Here is a 25,323-nt window from a genome sequence, read left to right on the forward strand (position 1 = left end):
TTTTTTCTTCCCTGCAAGAGTTTAACAGGTACGATAATTCAAAATCCCCATGTTATTTTCCCATCTCAAGATACCGGATCTCCTTATATGGGCTAAGATGGTAGCTTTTTTTAGGTGAACTTCAGAGGCCTATTAAATAGTCAATCAGGAAGAAACATTTGTGGAAAATAGCTTCATCGAGTGGAGATAATCAAGAACTGCAGGAGGTTTGAAAGACACTAGATTCTTTGTTCAGTATATTTCAACAGTATTGGTATAAAGTCATGTGGTTCATGTTTTTGTCTCTTTGCCTATATATTTATCGATTTAGCAGGTGCTTTTATCTAAGTCATCTTATAAATGGTGCAGTTATACATTATATAGCAAACTTGCTATTGTCCTTCTCGTTTTTGGCAAGTTGTGCTGCAATTGTCAGTTTGTCACTTTATCCATAAGCTTGTCTACAGCAGATTCGGACCACACTGGAATGAGACTGAGGACTCTGTATTGTACTGTGGCATGGAAGTGGTGATTTGTTTGAAAAAATGTATGTTTCTATTGTAATACTAATGTTTTGATTAAAGTTTTCATGGTAAAATCTATTTTGAACACGTGTGTTTAAATCTAATCATCTAATAGTGCCTTCATGCCACATCAGATATTCAGAAATTTCAAGTATACTCTTTTGATCCTGTGAGGGAAATTTGGTCTCTGCATTTATTCCAATCCGTGAATTAGTGAAACACACAGTGAAGTGAAGCACACACTAATCCCGGCGCAATGAGCAGCCTGCAACAACAGCGGTGCTCGGGGAGCAGGAAGGGGTTAGGTGCCTTGCTCAAGGGCACTTCAGCCGCTCCTACTGGTCGGGGTTCGAACCGGCAACCTTCTGGCCACAAGTCCAAAGCGCTAACCAGTAGGCCACCGCTGCCCCCTACAATTTCGACCTTTGATAGAGGAAAACTGACTTGAACGCAAAGTTGGGTTGGATTTTTTGCTTGGGGACTCGTGCGAAAGTCTTGTGCCCCAAGGAATCTGACTTGACGTCACTATCATATTCTCCAACCACGGCGGCCTCCCTTTCAACAACAAAAGAGGTGAATATCACTCTCATTACAGATAGGTAAGGTAATTTATCATGAAATTGACACTACAGATAGAAACACTCACCAGAGACATTTTCCGTCTAGCTCAACCATAGTAAGCCGTTTTTTAATAACTTATTTATGCGTTTCCTGTATTTAACATCAGAGCTGATCTCATGAACACACTTTCAGAGGTGGGGACTTGTAAAGACGAGTCCTCCGAGTTTATGGCGGGCATGAAGGCAGCATAAGTACAGAGGCAGAGGCACAGCTAAGTACACTCATATGAACTGGAATGACAAGCCCCAGAAGTGATAAGAGAAGTGATTTCATTTGTCAAATTGATAGGGGCTGGCCAATCAGCTGAGTTACCTGAGAGACGGTGAATGCCTGCAGGTTATTTTCTCTGAAAAGGTGTGATACAGGTTTTAGTTAGGTCAGAAGTCATTACAGTGTTGGAAGGGGATACTTTACTGAAGGTACACACCACACACAATAGTAATTTAGACTAATTCACTTTTTTTGCCTTGTTAAAGTGAAAAACTAACCAGAAGATTTTCACAGAAGAAAATGGCTTCAAAGCTTGAAGAGGAGTTTTGCTGTCCTGTGTGCTGTGACATCTTCAAGGATCCAGTCTTTTTGACCTGCGGTCACAGTGTGTGTATAGCCTGTCTGCAGCAGTTCTGGGAGAAAAAGGGGTCTGAGGTGCTCTGCAGTCTGCACAGTGAGAAACTCAAGCTCTTTTGTGTGGATAATAAACAGCCTGTGTGTGTGGTGTGTCGAGACTCAAAGAAACACACCAACCACAAGTTCCAACCTGTAGATGAGGCAGCAGCTGATTTGAAGGTGAGTCACATTATTGACTCTTTGCAATAATTTGTGTTAAAAAGAAGTATAAGTGTAAAAAACATATACCAAGTCAAAGTGCAAAGTCCTCCTCCTGTCTGGAGTAATTGTAATGTTCATCACTTACTACTAGGTGGAGTGTTTACTCTGTACTCTATTGCATTGTTATTACACAATGGATGTACTGGTAGTCATGAAACACACACACACACACTGGTTTTTGTTTACTTCAGGAGCAGCTGAGGATTAAACTAGAGTCCTTACAGAAGAAGCTGAAGGTCTTTGAAGAAGCAAAACTCTCCTGTGATAAAACAGCGAAACACGTGAAGGTGACGTCCTCCTAAATGTGTATAGCAGCAGCATGAGAGTGTTGTTGACCATCACTGACTGGTGTTGAACTGTAGTGGACCGGAGTGATATGAATGGAGGGGGTAACACTGACTGGTGTTGAACTGTAGTGTGATATGAAATGAGAGGCCAGAGATTAAACTGGGCTGTGTAGACACTGAACTCCTTATTTTCTATAAAATGTATTATATGTAATATTCATGTTCTATAACACTACTACTTTGTAAATAAGGACATATAAGAAGTCCTTCATTCTGACAGCATCATTAACTAACTGGGTGATGAATAAACATGCATACAGTACTTATTATGGCTTTGATTTTCCTAGGTTACAATCATATTATTAGTAATTTTAAATGATTTGGGTAAAACAATTGTTCATTGTGTTTCAATTAAAGTAATTGTATGCACTAGACACATCTCAGGAAGAGAACCATGTTGGCTGTGAAGGTGGAATATGGATGGAATTGAATGGAATCTACTTAAACACATACTATATCAGTAGTCAGTCAGGACTGAGTCCAGCAGCAGGGAGGTGGATCAGGGTTCATATGGTGTACACTCAAATAGAACTCTTTTCTATGTGTGCACTCAAATACACTCCAGGACAAACACAATGACACCGCTCTCAGCCAATCAGCTGATCAGTTACTTTAGAAGCACAGAGGGGAGGGGCATATTTGATTGGCTGTGCAAATTAAATACGCATTTCCTTCAATAAGAATGACAGACTGCACCTTTATGATGGTTTATTATGTGTGTTATTCCAGACTCAGGCCCAGCACACAGAGAAGCAGATCAAGGAGGAGTTTGAGAAGCTTCACCAGTTTCTACAAGATGAAGAGGCAGCCAGGATAGCTGCACTGAGGGAGGAAGAGGAGCAGAAGAGTCAAATGATGAAGGAGAAGATTAAAAAGATGAGCAGAGCGATCTCATCTCTTTCAAAGAAAATCAGAGCCATAGAAGAGAAGATGGGAGCTGATGACATCACATTCCTGCAGGTAAAAATATTTTGATGATAATTTATCTTTCATATAATCATGTTTGATTACTGATCATAGATAATCATGCCTTTGGCTAATTACTTGGCATTGGTATTCAGATATCGAATCTACAGTATGGACCTAATCTCTTTGTTACTCTACAGAGCTACAAGAGCACAGTGGAAAGGTGAGTGATCTGCCTCCGTTTTCTCTCTTCTCTGTGGTTCTGAACCCAAACCCACAGCAGGACTGACTCCTGAATGTTATTCCAGAGCCCAGTGCACACTGCAGGATCCAGAGAGGGTGTCAGCAGATCTGATTAATGTGGCAAAGCACCTGGACAACCTGAAGGTCAACGTCTGGAAGAGAATGATTGGTCAGTAACACATTTATTCTATTCTGATTCTATTCTATAACGATTTTATATCTGGTTTAGATTTCATTTCAGTGTGGAATTCTGAGTGTCCTGCACATGTTCATGTGTGTGTTCCTTTATCTGCAGCTCCCAACACTGCACACCCAGATCTCATCCTGTCTGAGGATCTGACCAGTGTGAGTTATGTTAAAAATAACACACAGAGATTTGATAAGTATGCCAGTGTCCTGGGCTCTGAGGGCTTTAACTCCGGGACTCACTGCTGGGATGTGGAGGTTGGGGAGAGCACATTGTGGTGTATGGGTGTGATGGCAGAGTCTGCCCGGAGGAAGGGAGACTTTACCTCCAGGAGTGGACTGTGGTGTGTGGCATGTAATGATGACGCATATATAGCATGTGCTCCACCTCAGCTCTGCACTCGTCTCACAGTGAAGCAGAAACTCCAGAGGATCAGAGTGCAGCTGGACTGGGACAGAGGAAAGGTGTCATTCTCTGACCCTGATAATAACACACACCTACACACTCTCAAACACACGTTCACTGAGAGAGTGTTTCCATACTTCTTCACTAACTCCTCTCTAAGGATTTTACCAGTGAGTCCTCAGTAACAGCAGAGCAGCACTGATGGAGCTGATGGTGTCTCTGACTGGACTCTCATAAGGCCAGTGGGTGTAGTTGTGAAGGTGTGCTGAATGTTACACACTTAAACCAGGAAATCATTACGTAATACACTGAGTATACTAATGATGACCGTAGGTCAGATTTGAACCTTGAATGTGGTACGGATGCATTTGACAGAACAGAGTAATGCTCTACCCTGATTGGATGCTGAAAGTAGAAGAGGGTGGGGCAGAGCAAGATTGGAGCTGTACTTTGGCGCATGTAACTTTAATGTAAATGTAAAGTAATTAAATTGATTGATTACTGAAAGTGAGAGAATGTATTCTATGTAAGCCACGTATTTCAAAATGTGTGCCAACAGACAAATATTGTGTAGTCTGGTGATATGGTGTGATATTGACACAAACAATAAAATGTCTACATGACTGATAACCACTTTGAATTTCACCTTTTTTGAACAATGCAGTTTGATGACAATTTACAGATGACTATTTACAATAAAAGTTGATCAGAAGTATGTCACTGTATTTCTGTGTCAAACACACTGATTCATACACACTCCTGTGCAATCACTAACTTTTTCTCTCTCTATCTTCTCTCTCTCTCCCTCTCTCTATTCAGACAGAAAGGTTAACACAAGAACAAAGGCCACTCTTAAATATTCTGCAATTTTTACACACTGTAGCCTATGCTCCATCGCGAAGTGCTTGTGGCTAAAATAATTAGGAGGAGGATGTAGGAGGAAATAAGGAAAAAAGAGGGACGAAGGAGAGAGGACACAGATACAAAGAAAAGGAGTAGAACTGGTGGATGTGAGGACACAGGGACGATATAAAGGAGTAGAGCTGGTGGATGTGAGGACACAGGGACGATATAAAGGAGTAGAGCTGGTGGATGTGAGGACACAGGGACGATATACTTTAAAGGAGTAGAGCTGGTGGATGTGAGGACACAGGGACGATATAAAGGAGTAGAGCTGGTGGATGTGAGGACACAGGGACGATATACTTTAAAGGAGTAGAGCTGGTGGATGTGAGGACACAGGGACGATATAAAGGAGTAGAGCTGGTGGATGTGAGGACACAGGGACGATATACTTTAAAGGAGTAGAGCTGGTGGATGTGAGGACACAGGGACGATATAAAGGAGTAGTGCTGGTGGATGAGAGGACACAGGGACGATATAAAGTAGTAGAACTGGCAGGTGGATGAGGGGAGGGGGTGAGACACCAGAGGAGGAGAGGATGGAGGGATAATCTCTTAGGGGACTGACAGAAGTATGAATCTGAAGCCTGTATACACATTACTGTCCCTTACACTGATTAAAACCAGGACCTAACATGGGCCATCATGACCAATATGTCTGGGTGTCTCTCTTACACATCTCTGACTGATTGCATATTCTGCAATCTCATTAAATCCAGAACCGAATGTGGACCTTCAGAACCATTTAACCCATTAAAACCAGTACCCAGAGTGGGTTATGAGAACCAGCCCAGCGTGATCTCTCTTACAGTAAGACCAGTATAAAAATGTGGGCCATCAGAACCAAGCCAGTATGATCTCTCTTACAGTAAGACCAGTATAAAAATGTGGGCCATCAGAACCAAGCCAGTATGATCTCTCTTACAGTAAGACCAGTATAAAAATGTGGGCTTTCACAACCAGGTCAGTGTGATCTTGGCTCACTTAGCTAGTGCGCCAAACTCCTAATCTGAAGTCCTGCAAGTTACTGGATCAAGTCCAGGTGAGTGCAGGGTGTGCGGTCAACACAATGCAGATAACATCTGCAATAGGACATCTTTCAATGTGAAAATGTGCTTTAAAGTTTGATGTGAAAGACTTTATTTAGCACGTTCCTACATCAATATTCATTGTCATAATATCAATATGTTTTCACCCACTGTGGTAGGCCTTGAAGCAGCCCGACTGACGTTAATTTTTTTTTTTTTTTATTGGCACAAATGTCAAACTCTGCATATGTACTGGAAGTCTGAGGTGTATGGCGCAGAAAGGTGGAAAGGTGAGAGTCGAGTCCCCAGTGGTGCTCCTGTGCTGCTTATCCACTGCTCAGACATGTATGCACACACACACACACACACACAAACACACACACACACACACACACACACACACACACACACCTCAGTGCATCTAGGGAGGGTGGTTAACTGAAGACTGAGATGTACTAGTATCAGTCTCTCCAGGACTTCAAAAGTCAATGGCAAGGAGCTGTACAATAAGGATCTAATTGTAGGGTCAAAGGTTGTTCAGGCTTCAGGAGAATGGGTCCAGAATGGACAGTGTGTCCACTTACAAATCAAATCCACAAGAACAGCTGAGCAGCTCAAGTCCACTACAACAGCTCACAGACTGAACACTGAGCGCTCAACTTAACTAACGTGCCACAACCAGCAGTTGAATCCCAGCACTGAATGATCAACCAGAAGAAACATTCATGAAGAATGGGTGCCATCTAGTGGCGGTCACCAAGAACCGCAGTAGATAGAAAATGAAAAAAAACATACTTATAATGTATATGTTTTTGTCCCTGTGCCTATTCATTTATTTGTTAAAGTCATCTTGCAAACTGTGCAGTTCTACATTATGGGAAGACCTTGGTGTTCCCTAACCTATGTGTCCTTCTCATGTGTTGTGCTGTATTTCATTGTGCAATTGTCACTTTATTAATCTGGAAACAAAAAAAAACTGTCTGCAATTTTTAATCATAAACTTGTCTATAGTACAGTCCACATAAGAGATATAGACACAATGCTCTTATTCTGTAACATTAATGTTTACATTGAAGATTTCAGGTTTAAATCTGTGAGGAACAAGACTGTGTTTAAATCTGTTCATAACCACAATCTGTGTAAATAAAGTCAGTTACACCCACACCCTGGTCAGTATTTGAATGACTGGCGCCAACAGAAATGGGAAAAGAGTCTTCATTTGAGACTGGCCAATCAGATTCCCCTGAAAAGAACCAAGCCCCACCCTCTGCCTGCCCCACATCTCTGAATGAGGAAGTTACCTGAGAGATACGGAGCAACTGCAGGTTGTTTTCACAGGAGTGATACAGATTTTTGTTTGGACAGATGTCATTACAGAGTGAGATGTAAACTCTTATGGTTAACATATGTGTTGGAGGTGGAAAATCTACGCCAGGAAATGGTACACACGGGTCATTTAGACTAAACCACCTTTTCTTTCTTCACCCTCTGAAAGTGAAAGTAAAAACTAACCAGAAGAGTTAAGATTTTCACGGGAGAAAATGGCTTCAAAGCTTGAAGAGGAGCTTTGCTGTCCTGTGTGCTGTGACATCTTCAAGGATCCCGTCTTTTTGTCCTGCGCTCACAGTGTGTGTAAAGCCTGTTTGCAGCAGTTCTGGGAGAGCAAAGGACACAGAGAATGTCCCTACTGCAGGAGGAAGTGCTCAAAAGCACACTATCCTACTAACATGGCGTTAGGGAACCTGTGTGAGGTTTACTTACAGGAGAGAAGTCAGAAAGCTTCAGCAGGGTCTGAGGTGCTCTGCAGTCTGCACAGTGAGAAACTCAAGCTCTTCTGTCTGGAGGATAAACAGCCTGTGTGTGTGGTGTGTCGAGACTCAAGAAAACACACCAACCACAAGTTCCAACCTTTAGATGAGGCAGCATATGACCTTAAGGTGAGTCATATTCTTGACACTTTGCAATTATGTTTAAGATAAAAACAATTGCAAATAAACACCTACAAAGTCAAAGTGCAAAGTCCTCCCACTGTCTAGAGCAGGGGTGGGCAACTAATTTCCCCAAGGGGCCACATGACAAACTGGGACTGTTGAGGAGGGCCGGACCCAAAATACCGAACTCAAGTCTGAACTCAATTCTGTCCAATTCTATTCTGTTCTTGTATAACATTAAGTAAATCATATGGTTTTGTTTACTACTCTTAAGAACAGATGGAAATGTGAGGGAGACAAAGGAAAAACAGAAATAGGCTATTTAATCTATGTCCAGTATTTAATCCTCATTCTCGAAAATGAAATTTTTGTTTTTTGACATTTACATTTTTTTTTTCAGTTTTTAAAGACTGATATAAAAAAGTACTACAATATCTATATAATTAGGCTAGGCCATGAAAATGTGAAGGAGTCAGTACAACCATAGGCCTGTTGTACCACCATTTCATCAACACTCAGCAATATCAGGGTTGCCAACTTTGGGTGATTGGCTGGAGTGAGATTTTGTGAAGTCATAGTGCGTGTGCGTTACATTTTTCCCTAAACCTAATTTTAAAAATGTCTGTCCCCTGACTTTTTTGATATGTACAGTATAATCCCTGATTTAAGTTTCTTCAAAATGTACAATTAAATTATTGATTGCACTTGAAAACAAGGCCAGTGTTTTAACCCCGTGGCATGGAAGGATTATGAGCCACTGGGCCCCTGGGCACAGACATGAAAAGGGCCCCCCTGCCCACCTGAAAAAGGTAGTAGCTCAGTAGAAAAAAATGAAAAATAACCCCTTAAATGATTACTTCTGGCGAGTTTTGTGGAAAGAAATGGACAGATTGAGACTTATGAATGTGTGTATGAGTGTATGTATGTATCAGGGATGGAAATAGCCTAAAATATTTTTTTCCACCTACCATTGTGGCTGGTGGATTCCAAAGTCTACCAGCCACTAGAGATACAGTATGAACATTTGATGAAAAATCATGACCAAAATGATTACGGTTATTGGTATTGCAATATGATTAAAATGTGCTGACTTTTCTTCTAAACCTACCATCAATGTTGGACAGAACTCATAATTGGCCTGCCCTTCATGCCCAGTAGCAACAAATCTAAAGGTCAACAGAACAGCTATAGTGTCATAAAAGTGGTGTGGCTCCTTTAAGACCCAATCCACTGGTGTGAGTTCTGGAGCCATCCAACTTCTAACTCTATACTATCCTACATCATCTGATTTTAATATTATGTCTAGGCTACAGTATATTTAACATTTAACATTTATTTTCTATTTGGCCTGTTATGAAATTATGCATTGACCAATATAAGCACACTTTTTTAAGACACTTAAATGCATGCTTAGCATTTTGTGAAAACAAATCATTATGGCTACATCGACAAACTCTTAGCCATGAGCTATATCCTCAGATTTTAATATTTACACATATGTAGGTATTTAAGCACAGCTCAGTTTTAAGACACTTAAAGCCCAAAATTGGAGACCATATAGAAATTTGCTACCATTTCAAAACCGGATTACTCTGGAATGGCTTATTGTACAGGGGATTGCATTACACCTTTGTGTTCGGTAAGGTCTGCTGTTTATTCTGGTTTACGGTTTGTCATGTGTGGAACGAAAAGTTTGTGAGATATTCCTCCTATAGGAATTGAAATGAGCGCAGAGCTATAGTAGCCTAATATGATTATTTCTTGAAAGTTAATTTATTTTTCTCGCGAACCGTTTATCGCAGCAAATAGCGGCTATAGCACCTTATAAAAGATGAGAAAAAGTTATTTAATGTGATGTCTGTGAGGCTACTTCGCGAGTTCCGTGAGTTCCGTAAAAGGTTCCGTGAAGGTGTCGCGGACCGGATTAAAATACCCTAGTCAGCGAATCAACAATCAGAGAAAACTGCGCTGAGAACGTTGTAGGCGGATATTAGACCTACCTGCTGTTGGTCTAGACATATGTACCGGTATACCTTAAACTCGTATCCTGTAATTTAGAAACAATGCTGTGGGCTAGTCTAGTCATCAACAAAAAATGAACGGATTGCAAAAAAAAAAAGAATGGATTTGGCGTGACATTTCTTGAGTGTGCGTGAGAGCGTGAGATTGGTGCTGAAAGCGTGAGTGTCACGCCAGATGCGTGAGAGTTGGCAACCCTGGCAATATTTCATCATTGAATCATTACGATCATTAAATTAACTTTATGCAGAATTAGACTATGAAAATGTGGAGCAGACAATAGTAGGCGGTCATTAGTTAATCAACATGCACAAAGAAAACTATTTTAAAAATGTAGGCTATGTTTTTGCTTTAACTTTATGCACAAAACTGTGATTGGTCAACTCGCCCTGTGTGTTGAGCCGGCTGCTTCAAGCAACCTGTGGGTAGTAGCATCATACAAGTTCGCTAACATAAGCTTTGCAAATAAACTCAGACATATTTTGGTTACAATGACGGGGTTATCCGAATGTACACTATCTATCTGCCAGTAACGTTTTGAAATTAACACTTCGTATCGCCAACAAACAGCAGGAGTTCGTTCTGACAACCTTTGCGGTGGTGAGCGACGCAGACATAAGACACACAAAACTTTGAAAGGTTTACGCCGACTTAAAGGCAACTGCATTGTGTCGACGCAGAAGCATACATTCTATCCACCAGCACAATTCAGTGAGGGTGTTTACATCGTATATATCCACGCACAAATGTATGGGCGTACAAATAGCAGTCGCTTTCAAAATAAAAGCAAAGATATTGATTTGCGTGCATTATCTCTATGCTAGGCTTTATTTGTTCTTTCACGGACCTTACGCGGGCCGGTCAGGGAAAGCCCACGGGCCGGATGTGGCCTGCGGGCCGTATGTTGCCCATGTATTTGTAATGTCACTCACCACCAGGTGGAGTCTTTACACTGTACAGCTGGGATTCCCAAACTGCGAGCTGCCACTAGGGGGTACGCGAGATGAAAAGGGCAATGTCGGAAAGGAGTTAAAAATGATTAATTAATTAATAATGTAATAATATTAATTGGATTATAATGATATGGAAACGTGAAATTAAAGGAAATAATTTGTAAACTCTATAGTAGGCTATGTTTTCATTAAAAATAAGCTACCCACAACGCACATGATTTCCTGCAGGCAGACAGAATATCTGACGTGTTAGTTCTGTGGAAATATAGGCTAGGTAGAAGGCTACACAAACATGGAAAACTGGCTAAAAACAGGGACACTGTCCAAAAGGCCTAATTAAAGTGATCGAAGAGGAGAAGCGAGAGAAACAGAGCAGGAGACAGGTAACGATGGGATGGGGGGCAGAAAGATGAAGGTGGAAGTGGAGAGCAGGGGGATAAAAGAAAGGACGAGACAGAAAAGACTGTGTGAAGAAAACGAAAGTATGATGAGGCATATAGGCCTAGGCTTCACGTGGATTGGGAGACTGACTGCCCAAATCCACAGTGCATGGTTTGCAGTGAGGTGCTATCTAACCAGTCTAATGTTGTTCTCCACACTGTTTTTTAGCGTGCAAGCTCATAGACCAGTTGCCCATTTTGATTTTGTTGGGCGGCTAATTAAACACGATGCCGGAATGCGTCAATAGAATGTGTTGCGTTTTTATGTGTCGGATGGTGGGGGCAGAGGCGATTCTAGAGTCTGTGGGGGCCCCAAGCAAAAATTCCAATGGGGCCCAACCGAAAAGTGTTATCACCATTATGTTATATCACCATTAGGTTATTATTTTAAATAATAAAAATACAAAAAGCGTATTATAAAAATTCTTATATTTTGACATGTGTCTCACCACTGCAAGCTGGCAGCTCGACTTGACTTACATGTGTGTGCAGAGCAGACTGTCCTGAATCTGGCAATATCATGGAGGGATTCTCTGGGGCTGAGCAATTTACAGACATATGTGGTGTGCGCCTTACAGAAATAAATGGCATTTTTTTTTATTTACATGAAAAATGTCCTTTCTGCGCTCCATATCTGTGACTATCCGATCATGGGTCCGCGAGTAATTCAAATGAGAGTAATGGGTGTGCAGCGTTGGTTTGTGTAGCCTACATGACGTTTTTATTTTGCAGTCACTTCGTCTGTTTTTATAAGCCAGAAGGATCGATATACATGGTACCAATGGACAGCCCGGTGTCTCCTCTTTCATCTGATATGCTTGCCATATCTATGCGATCACAAGTAATTCAAACGAGAGTAATGGGTGCGCAGTTGAACGCAGAGAAGAATAGACTGTAAATATTATGCAATTTGATTTAATTTCATGCTTTTTTTTTCAGACAAGTAGAAAGCCACACTTCTGCTCTGTCACGCAATATACAGCGGGGAAAATAAATATTGAACACGTCAACATTTTTTTGAGTAAGTATACTTCTAGAGAAGCTTTTTGTATGACATTTTCACCAGACATTAGTATTAACTTAGGTAATTCACACATATAAAAAAATCCAAACATTAATGTTCATAAGTAGAGTTATGAGTAAAAAAGTGGAATGCCACAGGAAAAAAGTATTGAACACGCCTACTGAAATTTCTTAAATACTTTGTGGAAAACCCTTTATTTGTAATGAGCGCTTCAAGGCATTTCCTCTATGACGAAACTAATCAGTCGCAGTATTCAGGTGTGATTTTGGCCCATTCTTTTAAACAGTCTTTTAATATTGAAGATTCCAGGGGTCCCACTTGTAAATCCTGATCTTTAGGTAACTTCCAAAACTGTTCAATTGGATTTAAGTCAGGGCCTGAATTTCCTTTCTCTGAAACCAATTGAGAGTTTCCTTTGCTGAATGCTTTGGATCATTGTCCTGCTGGAAGGTCTAGCCATGTCTCATCCTCATTGTTCTGGTGGATGTCAAGATTCTCCCAGAAAAAATGGCTCCATTCATCATTTCTTCAACTGTATGAAGTCTGCCAGTACCATGAGATGAGAAACAGCCCACACCATGATGCCTCCACCTCCAAACTTCACTGTTGGTATGGTATTTTTAGGGTGATGCACAGTGCCATTTCTCCTCCAAATATGGTGTGTAGTATGACATCCAAAGAGTTAAATTTTGCTCTCACCTGACCAGAATACATTCTCTTAGTATTTCATAGGCTTGTCCAAATGTTGTGTAGCAAACTTTCAATGAGCTTCGACATGTTTTTCTTCAGTAATAAAGTCATGTGGGGTGAGCATGCGTAGAGGCCATGGCGGTGGAGTGCATTACCTATGATTTTCTCTGTAACAATTGAACCTGCTGCCTCCCAGTCTTTCTGGAGTGGTCCTTGGCTCTTAGGCTACACTTCTGACTATCCTTCTGACTTCCTGGTCAGAAATCTTGTGAGGAGATCCTGTGCATGGCCGATTGATGATGCAGTGATGTTCCTTCCACTTGCAGATAATGGCTCCAATACTGCTTACTGGATGATTCTGAAGTTTTGAAATGCATCTGTAACCAGTTCCATTGATATGTTTTGCAACAATAATGTTGCAAAGGTCTTGGAAGAGCTCTTTGCTTTTACCCATCATGACATGTTTCTTGTGTAACAACTTGGTAACGAAAAACCTTTTTATAGCTCATCAATATGTACTAACCCAGCTTACATTAATTTGCACAGATAGGAGAGATAATTACTCTCTAACTATATATAGATTCCAGCTCGTTCCTTGCCATTCCTTGCCTTTGTGTACAGTTTTTTCTTAGTGTGTTCAATACTTTTTCCCTGTGCCATTACACATTTTTAGTCATAACTCTACTTAGGGACATTAATGTTTGGATTTTTTAATATGTGTGGATTACCTAAGTTAATACTAATGTCTGTAGAAAATGTAATGCGAATAGCCTCTCTGGAAGTATACTTACTGAAAAAAATGTTGACGTGTTCAATACTTATTTTCTCCGCTGTATGTTTCATCTTGCTGCGATGAACAGTTTCGGAGCAATGTAACAAAGAAGGGTGTGTTTTTGACACACTTTGCGTCAATCGGGTTCTAAAAAATTAACGCGTATGCTTGGTCCTTACTGCATCGCGATTAACATGTTATGGCTGACAGCCCTAACACAAACATAACATTAACCATCTCCTTGCTTAACTAGTTGTAACTGTCGCTAGCTAGCTGAAGTTTACGGTCGTAGATGTAGCAAACCATGTTCAATCTTTTTGCCAATTAACATTAGCCTACTATACATTTGTAACTTCATTGAGTAGGCTTGCCAAACTCCTCCTTGCCGATGTTCCGTCATCACTGCACCCTCGATTGACGTTTACCACAGTAGCCCAAATATGTGCGGATTCTTTGAACTCTTTTGAACACAGATCCGCTGTTTATAAGGCCATAGCATAGGGCCTACATATGTACAGATGTACAACAGGACAGGAGCACGCAAAATACATCATTCAATCTCTATGGACGAAATTCTCGCTTGACCCACCGGCAAACCAGGTCGGGGGCCCCCTAGCGGCTCGGGGCTCCAAGCAGTTGCTTGCCTCGCCTGTTGACAAGGTGCGCCTCTGGGTGGGGGTACGCGAGCCGAATCAGGATGTTAAAGGTGGTTCGTGGGAAAAAACTGATGGTCATGAAACACACACGCACACACACACACACACACACCTGCTCTCTCTCTCTCTCTCTCTCTCTCTCTCTCTTTCTCTCTCACACACACACACATACTGTACACACACACACACTGTTTTTTTGTTTACTTCAGGTGCAGCTGAGGATTAAACTAGAGTCCTTACAGAAGAAGCTGAAGGTCTTTGAAGAAGCAAAACTCTCCTGTGATGAAACAGCGAAACACGTGAAGGTGACGTCCTCCTGAATGTGCATAGCAGCTGCATGAGAGTGTTGTTGACCATCACTGACTGGTGTTGAACTGTAGTGGACTGGATTGATATGAATGGAGGGGGTAACACTGACTGGTGTTGAACTGTAGTGGAATGGAGTGATATGAATGGAGGGGGTAACAGTTGGCAGGACATGGAATGGAAGGGTAACAGTTAGAGGCCTGTTAACAGCACATTAAACTGGGCTGTGTAGAGCAGAGGACATTCAGAGCCTCATCAAATACATAGACATTGTCAACTAACTGGGCCATGAATGAACATGCATACTATCCTTTTTATGTCTTTGATTGTTCCTATGTTACAATCATATTAGTAGTCATTTTAAATTCATGATTTGAATTCATCCGTTGTGTTTCAATGAAAACTAATTGTATGAACACTTGATGTGCTGATAAAGTTATTTGAATTAAATGGAATTGAAACCAATCTACTTAAACACATACTGTATATCAGTAGTCATTCATGTTGTGCCAGGACTAAGACCAGCAGCAGGGAGGTGAATAAGGTCCCTCTATTCTCTATCCTGTGTGTGCACTCAAATACACTCTCAGCCAATCAGCATGTTACTAAAGGAGCACAGAGGGGAGGAGCATATTTGATTGGCTGTGCAAATTAAATATACATTTCATTCAATAAGAATGACAGACTGCACCTTTATGATGGTTTATTATGTGTGTTGTTCCAGACTCAGACCCAGCACACAGAGAAGCAGATCAAGGAGGAGTTTGAGAAGCTTCACCAGTTTCTACGAGATGAAGAGGCAGCCAGGATAGCTACACTGAGGGAGGAAGAGGAGCAGAAGAGTCAGATGATGAAGGAGAAGATTGAGAAGATGAGCAGAGAGATCTCATCTCTTTCAGACACAATCAGAGCCATAGAGGAGAAGATGGGAGCTGATGATGTCACATTCCTGCAGGTAAGAACAAATCTAACTGGTAACACTTTATAATAACTTATTTACTTATGGCTTATTTACTATGAACAAACCATTTATAAATGTGTGAACAAATGCTTTACTGATGATAAATTATGTATGAACAGGAAATTACTAATGATGAACAAACCATTAACTAATTAAAGTAACAAAGGCTTAATAAATGATGAATTGTGTGTAGTTATTATAAAGTGTTACCATCTAACTGGATGTTCTTTCATATATTCATGCATGATTACTGAGCATAGCTAATTGTGCCTTTGGGTAATTACTTGGCATTGGTGTTCATGTATGAGTCTACAGTATGGACCTAATCTGTTTGTTACTCTACAGAACTACAAGAGCACAGTGGAAAGGTGAGTGATCTGCCTCATCTCTCTCTTCTCTTTGTGTTCTGAACCCAAACCCACAGCAGTACTGACTCCTGAATGTTATTCCAGAGCCCAGTGCACACTGCAGGATCCAGAGAGGGTTTCAGAACCTCTGATCAATGTGGCAAAGCACCTGGGCAACCTGAAGGTCAAAGTCTGGAAGAGAATGATTGGTCGGTATTAATAAACACACAAACACAGACACATACATACACCACAATTATGATTATTATGAACAGATTTATTCTGTTCTGATTCTATTCTATTAGTATTTTATATTTTATAGATTTCATGTCAGTGTGAAAATGAGTGTTCTACACATGTTCATGTGTGTGTTCTTTCTCTCTGCAGCTCCTGTGACTCTGGATCCCAACACTGCACACCCAGATCTCATCCTGTCTGAGGATCTGACCAGTGTGAGATATGTTATAGATAACCCACAGAGATTTGATCAATTTACCAGTGTCCTGGGCTCTGAGGGCTTTAACTCAGGGACTCACTGCTGGGATGTGGAGGTTGGGAAGAACACAACTTGGGCTGTGGGTTTGATGACAGAGTCCCTCCAGAGGAAGGGAAATTTGGGATCTATGAGTGGACGGTGGTTTGTTTGGTATAATGATGGTAAATATAAAGCATGTGCTCCACCACGGCCCAACACTCTCCTCACAGTGAAGCAGAAACTCCAGAGGATCAGAGTGCAGCTGGACTGGGACAGAGGAGAACTGTCATTCTCTGACCCTGATAATAACACACACCTACACACTTTCACACACGCTTTTACTGAGAGAGTGTTTCCATACTTTAATACTGCCTGTAGTCTCTCTCTTCTGAGGATCTTACCAGTGAGTCCTCAGTAACAGCAGAGCAGCACTGATGGAGCTGATGGTGTCTCTGACAGGACTCTCATAAGGCCACTAGGTGTGGTTGTGAAGGTGTGCTGAATGTAATACACTTAAACCAGGAGATGTATTGATTCATTAATACACTGAGTATACTAATGATGATGTGGGTCATTAACACATGATGATTTACTAATGATACTAATGATGAATGATGAGAACAGCCCTTACAAAAATTAAATGTTTGCGGAAGATTTGCAGCAAACTTGTGGGTGATTTGTGGGAAACAAATAAGTTCACTAGAAAATATTGCCAGAAGTTTGCCAATGTTGGCCGCTAGAGGCAAACTTCCAGCAAAGTTCCGGCAACAATTAGAAGTTTGCCACTAGTGGCAAATGTGTTCACCAGTGATTTGCCACTACACTTAGCCAATAATGGCAAACTTACAGTGAACTTCTGATGATAAACCTAATTTGCATAATGACATTGCGGCAAATGTGCTGCAACATTGCCAAAAGTTAACCGCAACTGTTTGCCAGAAACCTAATTTGCATGTGAAAATATGACCTTGCCGCAAATTTGCGGAAACTGTTCTCCAGAAACCTGAAATTTCTGTAAGGGAGGGTAATGCTCTACCCTTATTGGATGCTGAAAGTAGAGGGTGGGGTAGAGCAAGATTGGAGCTGTACTTTGGCTCAGGTAACTTTAACATTAACGTAAATTTAAAGTAATTAAATTGATTGATTACTGAAAGTGAGAGAATGCATGGTTACACTTTACTTGACAGTGTCGACATAAGAGTGACATGACACTAAGGTTGCCAACCGCCCCGAATTGTGCGGGACATCCTGTATTTTGGGTGATTTTGTCCCGTCAGGGACAGCTCTATTCCCGATTTTCAATCACAGCTCATCGGCCTTGTTAACTTGTCAATAGTAGGCTACTGTAAACGCACCTGGAACAAAGTGTCCAGTGCCACTGCAACCTCTGTGCGCACGACACCAAGGGACAGAAGGGGCACCACAATTTAGCCAGAGAAGCTTTACTGCAAACTGCTTTTCACTCTTCTTAGAGAACGATTACAATGTCAAAATGCAGCAAAACAGCATCTTACATAAGGATGATACTTTTTGGGACCTCTCAGTCTCCATTATGCAGCAGATCTAACTTGAACGTTATGCTACTCGTTTTAATTGGGAACGAGAGGGTGAGAGGGTGGAAGTTTCCAGCTGGCTTGTCATTGTTGGTAATTCATTTCAACTTTTTAATATAATAAACATTTAAAAGGAAATCATGAGAACAATAAAAAACAACGCGAGGAGATTGCGCAATTATCCGGTTCACACTATGCTACTGACCATTTACAAAATGTGAGGGCACTTTGACATAGTCTGCACGCACTGTGATATGAAGAGTGGTCTTTGCCTTTGTGTAATGGAATTGGTGAGCACAAACAATGTTAGTGTGTGTGGAATAGCCATAGGCTATATTTGAATGGAGCTGGCAAAATATTATGAATACTGTGTAGAAAAGCTCTTAAAGTGACAGTGCACCCTTTGTAAATGAGTTACAGCATCAAATCGGTAGTTTTTCTTAAGAAATGTATAAAATAAAAACAAAATTACTTTGTCATTATTACCACTTGAATTTCATATATATATTTTTTTTTTTTTTTTTTGGGGGGGGGAGGGGGTCCCGCATTTGACGTGAAGTGTCCCTCATTTGGGGTTGAGGAAGTTGGCAACCCTACATGACACTGTCATGAACATGTCATAAACAAGTCATAAATATGGAATCAAAACAACGCCATAAATATTGTGTGAAAAAAGGTGAAATTCAGAGTGGTTATCAATCAGTCATGTAAACATTTTATTGTTTGTGTCAATATCACACCAGGGGCCTATTGCACAAAAGCAGAATTAAGACATCCGGGATAAGTTACTGAGCTGCGCTCAATGAATCCAAAACACGAGCATACAGGCTTAATTGGTTGCACAACGAGCAAGCCAGGATGAGCAGACACGGATCCATTAAGCCAGGTGAAACCTATCCCGGATAAGTGCGCGCTCACGCCTCCCTCAAATAGACCCCGCCACCGATCACAGATTTACTGATTCACCATGGCAACTAGAGCGGCTTCATTGCTTCTTCTACGGTGTGAAGTAGATAGCGATAGCCTTTTCACAACAGCAACAAACAGCAACACCTCTGTTTAGGAGAATATTGGGTAACGCTTTAGAATAACATGTGCTTATTAGGTATTAACAGTGCATAATAAGCAGTTAACAATTCATTACTAACAGTTAGTTAACTGTTGTTATCCTTTAATAACATTAACTAACTGTTAACATGCAGCTTGTAAGTGATAATAAGCAGCCTTTTAAGTTACTTACAAGCATATTTGTTAACAGTTGTAAGTGTTAACAAGCAGCTTGTTAATGCTTGTTAATGGTGTATAAGACAAAGAGGTGGATAACTAATACGCTTATAAGACCTTTCTTACCTATTTGTAGTAAATTTTGCAGCCCCCCAATCTAAAGCGAGGACCATGTAGCCTAAAGTTCCACAAGCCCAACCTTCTATCTCTCTATCTATCTTGGTTTAGCTGTGAGAAATACACCTTCAAAATTGTTGCAGTGAGCAGGAATTGAACCCTGGTCTCCTGCATCAGAGAGTGCATTGCTACCTATTGAGCTACACTACTTTTCTTGTACTGCTGATGAAATTGTTTATTTTGATTCTATATTCCGAAGTGCTATATCACACTAGCTATGCTTTTTACAAATATGTTTCTGATGGAAAAGTGGTGTTTAATTAATGCAGAAACAGACCACGAATGTTCGCCTCTGTTCAAGGCAAACTGAAACATGTTTCAAATCGATCACGAACGTTCGCCTATGTTTGCAACTTTAAACCAGAGCTTTGAACGCACCCACTTATCGTCTTTAAGCCTCGGTTGCTAGGTAACCAAACTATATACAAAGCTGGCATATCTTTAGACTGCTGACAAACTGACAAACTGTTTTATGCGTTCACTGGACAAAGATTATGGAAATTAAACACCACTTTTCCATCAGAAACATATTTGTAAAAAGCATAGCTAGTATGATATAGAACATCAGAATATTTTCCACTAGCCAATTAGGAGCAGTAGTGTAGCTCAACAAGTAGCAATGCACTCTTTGACGCGGGAGACCGGGGTTCGATTCCTGCTCACTGCAACAATTTTGAAGGTGTATTTCTCACAGCTAAACCAAGATAGATAGAGAGATAGAAGGTTGGGCTTGTGGAACTTTAGGCTACATGGTCCTCGCTTTAGATTGGGGGGCTGCAAAATTTACTACAAATAGGTAAGAAAGGTCTTATAAGCGTATTAGTTATCCACCTCTTTGTCTTATACACCATTAACAAGCATTAACAAGCTGCTTGTTAACACTTACAACTGTTAACAAATATGCTTGTAAGTAACTTAAAAGGCTGCTTATTATCACTTACAAGCTGCATGTTAACAGTTAGTTAATGTTATTAAAGGATAACAACAGTTAACTAACTGTTAGTAATGAATTGTTAACTGCTTATTATGCACTGTTAATACCTAATAAGCACATGTTATTCTAAAGTGTTACCGAATATTGCAACTAGTGCCGCGACCACCACGCGCGAAATGGTTAGGCACTCCCGTGACGTCACATTGTCGCATGACAGGTCGGGAATGGCGAGTATGTTATTTAATTTAAGTTATTAAATTAAATAACAACTAGGATTAATCCCTTATCCTAGTTTTGTGCAACGGGCCCCAGGGGCCTATTGCACAAAACTAGGATAAGGGATTAAGCCGGGATATCTTGGTTATCCTGGCTCAATTTATCCGTGATCCAGTTGCACAAAAGCGGGATGGGGGCAGCAAGATATGTTATGGTATAAATCACCATGGCGATTTATTCTGTGGAGCTAGCCTGCTCCAGACCAGGCTAAGTTCGAGGATCTATTTAATCTTATCCCTTATCTCAGTCAGCAGTCACCACAAACGGAAACCAATAGTTATTCCACTACACATTGTTATCACATATAACTAAACCCACTGTCATTATGTAAACGTTTGTGATCATTAATTAACTTTTACATATCGCCATTCCCGATCTGTCATGCGACAATGTGATGTGTCTTGTTTTGGATTCATTGAGCACAGCTCAGTAACTTATCCCGGATGTCTTAATTCTGCTTTGGTGTCCCAGTAAAACCAGAACCCTCGGTGGGCCATCAGGATCAGGTCACCCTGTCTCCCATTTCTGATTGATGACTTGTGTCATGTTCTCATCTGATGGAGCGATAAGAGAACTGCCACCTGGAATGTCTGGAATCTGACACAATTCCAGAACTCCCAGCAGACATTTTGGAATTCTCCAGCCCAGCAGTGAAATTCCAGAGCTCTGACATGGTGCTGTTCCCACGGCGACAGGGTTCAGGGGGCAGGGACGCACTGGCGGTGGCAGAGAGATGAAGGGAGGGAGGGAGTGGGAATGTGTGTGTGTGTGTGTGTGTGTGTGTGTGTGTGTGTGTTTGAGGGGGTATTAGGGGGGCATCGGGGGCATGAGAGGGTATGCCCCTCTGTGCAGTCACCCCTCTGTGAATACTCCAAGTGCCCCACATCACACACTACACTACTGAACCCAACACACAGGCCACCACTGAGTCTCACACGCAAGCACACACACACACACGCACACACACACAACACACACACACCCCTCTACTGAATGCCACATTGTAAACTCTCCTGAACCCATCACAAAGGCCACCACTGAGACTCTCTCATTCTCTCACACACACATGCACGCACACACACACACCAACAGTCCCGTGGAGGCCTATGTAAATGCAACATATTTAGTGTGGCATGCCAGCCTTCTATGGGCATGGGACAGACATATACAGTACTGTAGGTCAATACTTAGGTGTGTGTGTGTGTGTGTTTGTGTATAGCAAGGGCATGAGGCAGACTGTGTGTGTGTGTGTGTGTGTGTGTGTGTGTGTGTGTGTGTGTGTGTGTGTGTGTAGCATGGGCATGAGGCAGACTCATGGGTCAACACTCCCAGAGCTGAGGAGGTGGCATGGGAACCACCTCCAGGAGCCCTGTGATGAAGCTGTCCCTATGGACACAATAGTGTGTGTGTGTGTGTGTGTGTGTGTGTGTGTTGTTAATCTGTCCCTATGGACACAATAGTGTGTGTGTCTGTGTCTGTGTGTGTGTGTGTGTGTGTGTGTGTGTGTGTGTGTTGTTAATCTGTCCCTATGGACACAATAGTGTGTGTGTCTGTGTCTGTGTGTATGCGTTGTTAAGCTGTCCCTATGGACTGTGTGTGTGGGTGTCTGTGTGTGTGTGTGTGTGTGTGTGTGTGTGTGTTGTTAAGTTGTCCCTATGGACACAATAGTGTGTGTGTGTTTGTGTGTGTGTGTGTGTGTGTGTGTGTGTGTGTGTGTGTGTGTGTTGTTAAGCTGTCCCTATGGATCACCCTATCTTAATAGTGGCTGGGGTAGATGTGGCATGGCAAGGTGTGTGTGTGTGTGTATGTGTGTGTGTGTCTACTGTATGTGTGGTTAAGGTGTGGTAAAGGCCACTTGGTTATGGGTTGCAGACCGCACTTTAAGAACCACTGCGGTAGAATCCTCAGTGATGATAAATTGACTTTTCTCACTGTGGCCATAAGGTGGCAGTATTGAGCACTTATGTGGTCTCACCCTGCTCACCTGTCAGTTCTAAATGACAGGGAAAGTACCGTCACATGGCATAACACTGGATACTGTGTGTGTGTGTGTGTGTGTGTGTGTGTGTGTGTGTGTGAATGTTGACAGCTTTGTAGCATGTGCTAGTCTTTCGGTTTTCCTTTATTTGTGTAAAAACCTCATGCTTGCTTTTTTCTCTGTTTTTTATTTACAAGTTTGAGGTTGTTGAATTTGTCTCTGTCTTAAAACCCCCATATAAGTTCTTACTGGCCATCTACAGTAAGACACACACACACACACACAGACACAGACACAGACACACACACAGACACATTTATTGTATACAACACACTATCACACTCTTGTGCAGAAATGCACAGTCAATACACACAAAAACAAACATTGGTCAGATACATGTAGACAGTTCTTATTCAACACACAGCAAAGTGCTCTCTCTCTCTCCCACACACACACACACACACACACACACACACACACACACACACTCACACACACGCACACATGCACACACACACACACACACACACACATATTCACAAATGCATCTATCAGCAATTGATGTACTGTATCTCTGTCACTGGCAACCAGCATGCATAGAGTTCATCACACCTGTCTGAGTTGAGGAGAGAGGGGGAGAGAGAGTTAGGGGGAATATATCATGATATTATTTTAGAGAAATACAAATGATTTATAACTCAGGCAGGTATTGGTTTAATGTGGTTTAATGGACCAATATGCTTGTTTTGACTGAAAATGGTACTGCCACATGGCTAAAGGTTGTAAGACGATGTGGTAGAAACATGCAATCATAAAAAAAGCGTTTTCATCTTTTTTAAAACATTTTTATGAACAATGGCATGTCCAAAATTATTAATATCCTTTTTAAATAATAAATGGAATGGAGAACAATATCAACATTTTAGAGTGGCCCAGCTAGAGTCCAGACCTCAATTTGTCAAAAAAGTGAGCACAAGACCAGAGTGATGGCAAAGAATCGTTCCTGCCTCAAAACCCGGATTGCTGCTAAAAAGGTGTGTCTAGAATCACTGTGGAGACATGGAGAGGCTTGGTAGATATTATAAAAAACATTTTGAGAGCTGTGAATGCAAATAAAGATGTTTCCATTGATTATTTAAAAAGGGAATTAATACTTTTGGACATGCCATTTTTCATAAAGATGAAAACTCTTTTTTTGGTTCCATGTTTTTACCATATTGTCTTACAACCTTTGGCCATGTGGCAGTACCATTTTCAGTCAGAGGAAACATATTGGTCAAGAGAAAATCAACATTAAATCAATATTTGCCTGTATGTCTTCTGTTTCATGTAAATTCCTAAATATTATATTTATTGATATGTGGGTTTTTGTGAATGTTTGTATGCATCGTGTGTGTGTGTGTGTGTGTGTGTGTGTGTGTGTGTGTGTAGAGTAGTGTTCTATGACTGTGTCTGTCTGTGTGCTTTGGAGCGGGAGCTGAATGTGCAGGAAGAACTGCCGTTTGTTATTGTAGTCAACCTTCTGCAGCGGCTCAGTAAATCACCACTTACACACACACACACACACACACACACACACACACACACACACACACGCACACGCACACGCACACGCACACGCACACACACACACACACACACACACACACATATCAGAGGCGAACCTGCTAGGCCTTCTCTTTTCAAACGGATGAAAAAAATCATGGATTCTTTAATATTGTTTCAATTAAGCATTTATTATTTGAGTCTGCCTCTGTTCTCTCAATCACTTCACACTTCTATAATCACTAAGTGGTTTGATTGACAGTGTGAGAACCAATGGGGAGAAATAGACAGTAGCTTTTAACCAATCAAATTCTCTGTAAAGCACAGGATCAGACGTTCAATGTATTCTTAGCAGTTCCTGGCACATTACATTGTGACGTTATATTTTGTTTGATTGGTGCATTGGTTTAATTAGCCAATTGCGTTGATTTATTTTGGTGGAGTAGGTGAAATCTAGATTTTCAGTTCGAAATACCCAGAGCAGCTCATCATCACGCATTTTACTGCTCTATGTTTGATCTAAAATTTGGGAAGCTAAGAGCCATTCTTCTTCAGTTTACTTCTGATATGGCAATGCCACTTTGGCTGCTGTTCCAGATGCTAACTTATCTAACAAAACCAAACCAAACATTAATGATAGGTGTTCAAGAGGAGGACATGCCATTTACTGAGACATCATAAGCCAGTAAACATCAGAAAACAAAAGCTTAATAGCTGAAACGATCTGCCTTTTAATTGTGATTCTTGTTTTCAAACAAGCTAATGTTATAATTAATGTGAGCTATGTTAAACTAACTCACACTCACTGACAATATTGCTGTTCAACACCTAGAACCAGGGAATAGTATTTTGCTGATGTCCAACACCTAGAACCAGGGAATAGTATTTTGCTGATGTCCAACACCTAGAACCAGGGAACTGTATTGCTGATGTCCAATACCTAGAACCAGGGAACTGTATTCCTGATGTCCAACACCTAGAACCAGGGAACTGTATTACTGATGTCCAACACCTAGAACCAGGGAACTGTATTCCTGATGTCCAACACCTAGAACCAGGGAACAGTATTTTGAAAGGGGGGATAAACTAATC

The 25,323-nt window shown here is 41.2% G+C and overlaps 1 protein-coding gene across 1 annotated transcript; it reads left to right on the plus strand.

Moving 5' to 3' along the window:
• The first annotated feature begins 1,613 nt into the window (after window positions 1-1,613).
• LOC143099847 (E3 ubiquitin-protein ligase TRIM7-like) lies at window positions 1,614-17,706 on the plus strand. Its single transcript, XM_076262759.1, has 12 exons — window positions 1,614-1,910; window positions 2,144-2,239; window positions 3,029-3,259; window positions 3,361-3,428; window positions 3,514-3,617; window positions 3,744-4,210; window positions 7,491-7,907; window positions 14,665-14,760; window positions 15,486-15,716; window positions 16,068-16,090; window positions 16,175-16,278; window positions 16,457-17,706. The coding sequence occupies exons 1-12, from the start codon at window positions 1,635-1,637 to the stop codon at window positions 16,960-16,962; spliced, it is 2,619 nt and encodes an 872-aa protein (XP_076118874.1). The 5' UTR covers window positions 1,614-1,634; the 3' UTR covers window positions 16,963-17,706.
• Window positions 17,707-25,323: the final 7,617 nt, after the last annotated feature.

The sequence above is a fragment of the Alosa pseudoharengus genome, unplaced genomic scaffold (assembly GCF_046254945.1).
Source record: "Alosa pseudoharengus isolate Yale_2024_CS ecotype anadromous, Long Island Sound unplaced genomic scaffold, YU_APseudo_1.1 YU_APseudo_1.1_scf_3, whole genome shotgun sequence".
Classification (NCBI taxonomy): domain Eukaryota; kingdom Metazoa; phylum Chordata; class Actinopteri; order Clupeiformes; family Clupeidae; genus Alosa; species Alosa pseudoharengus.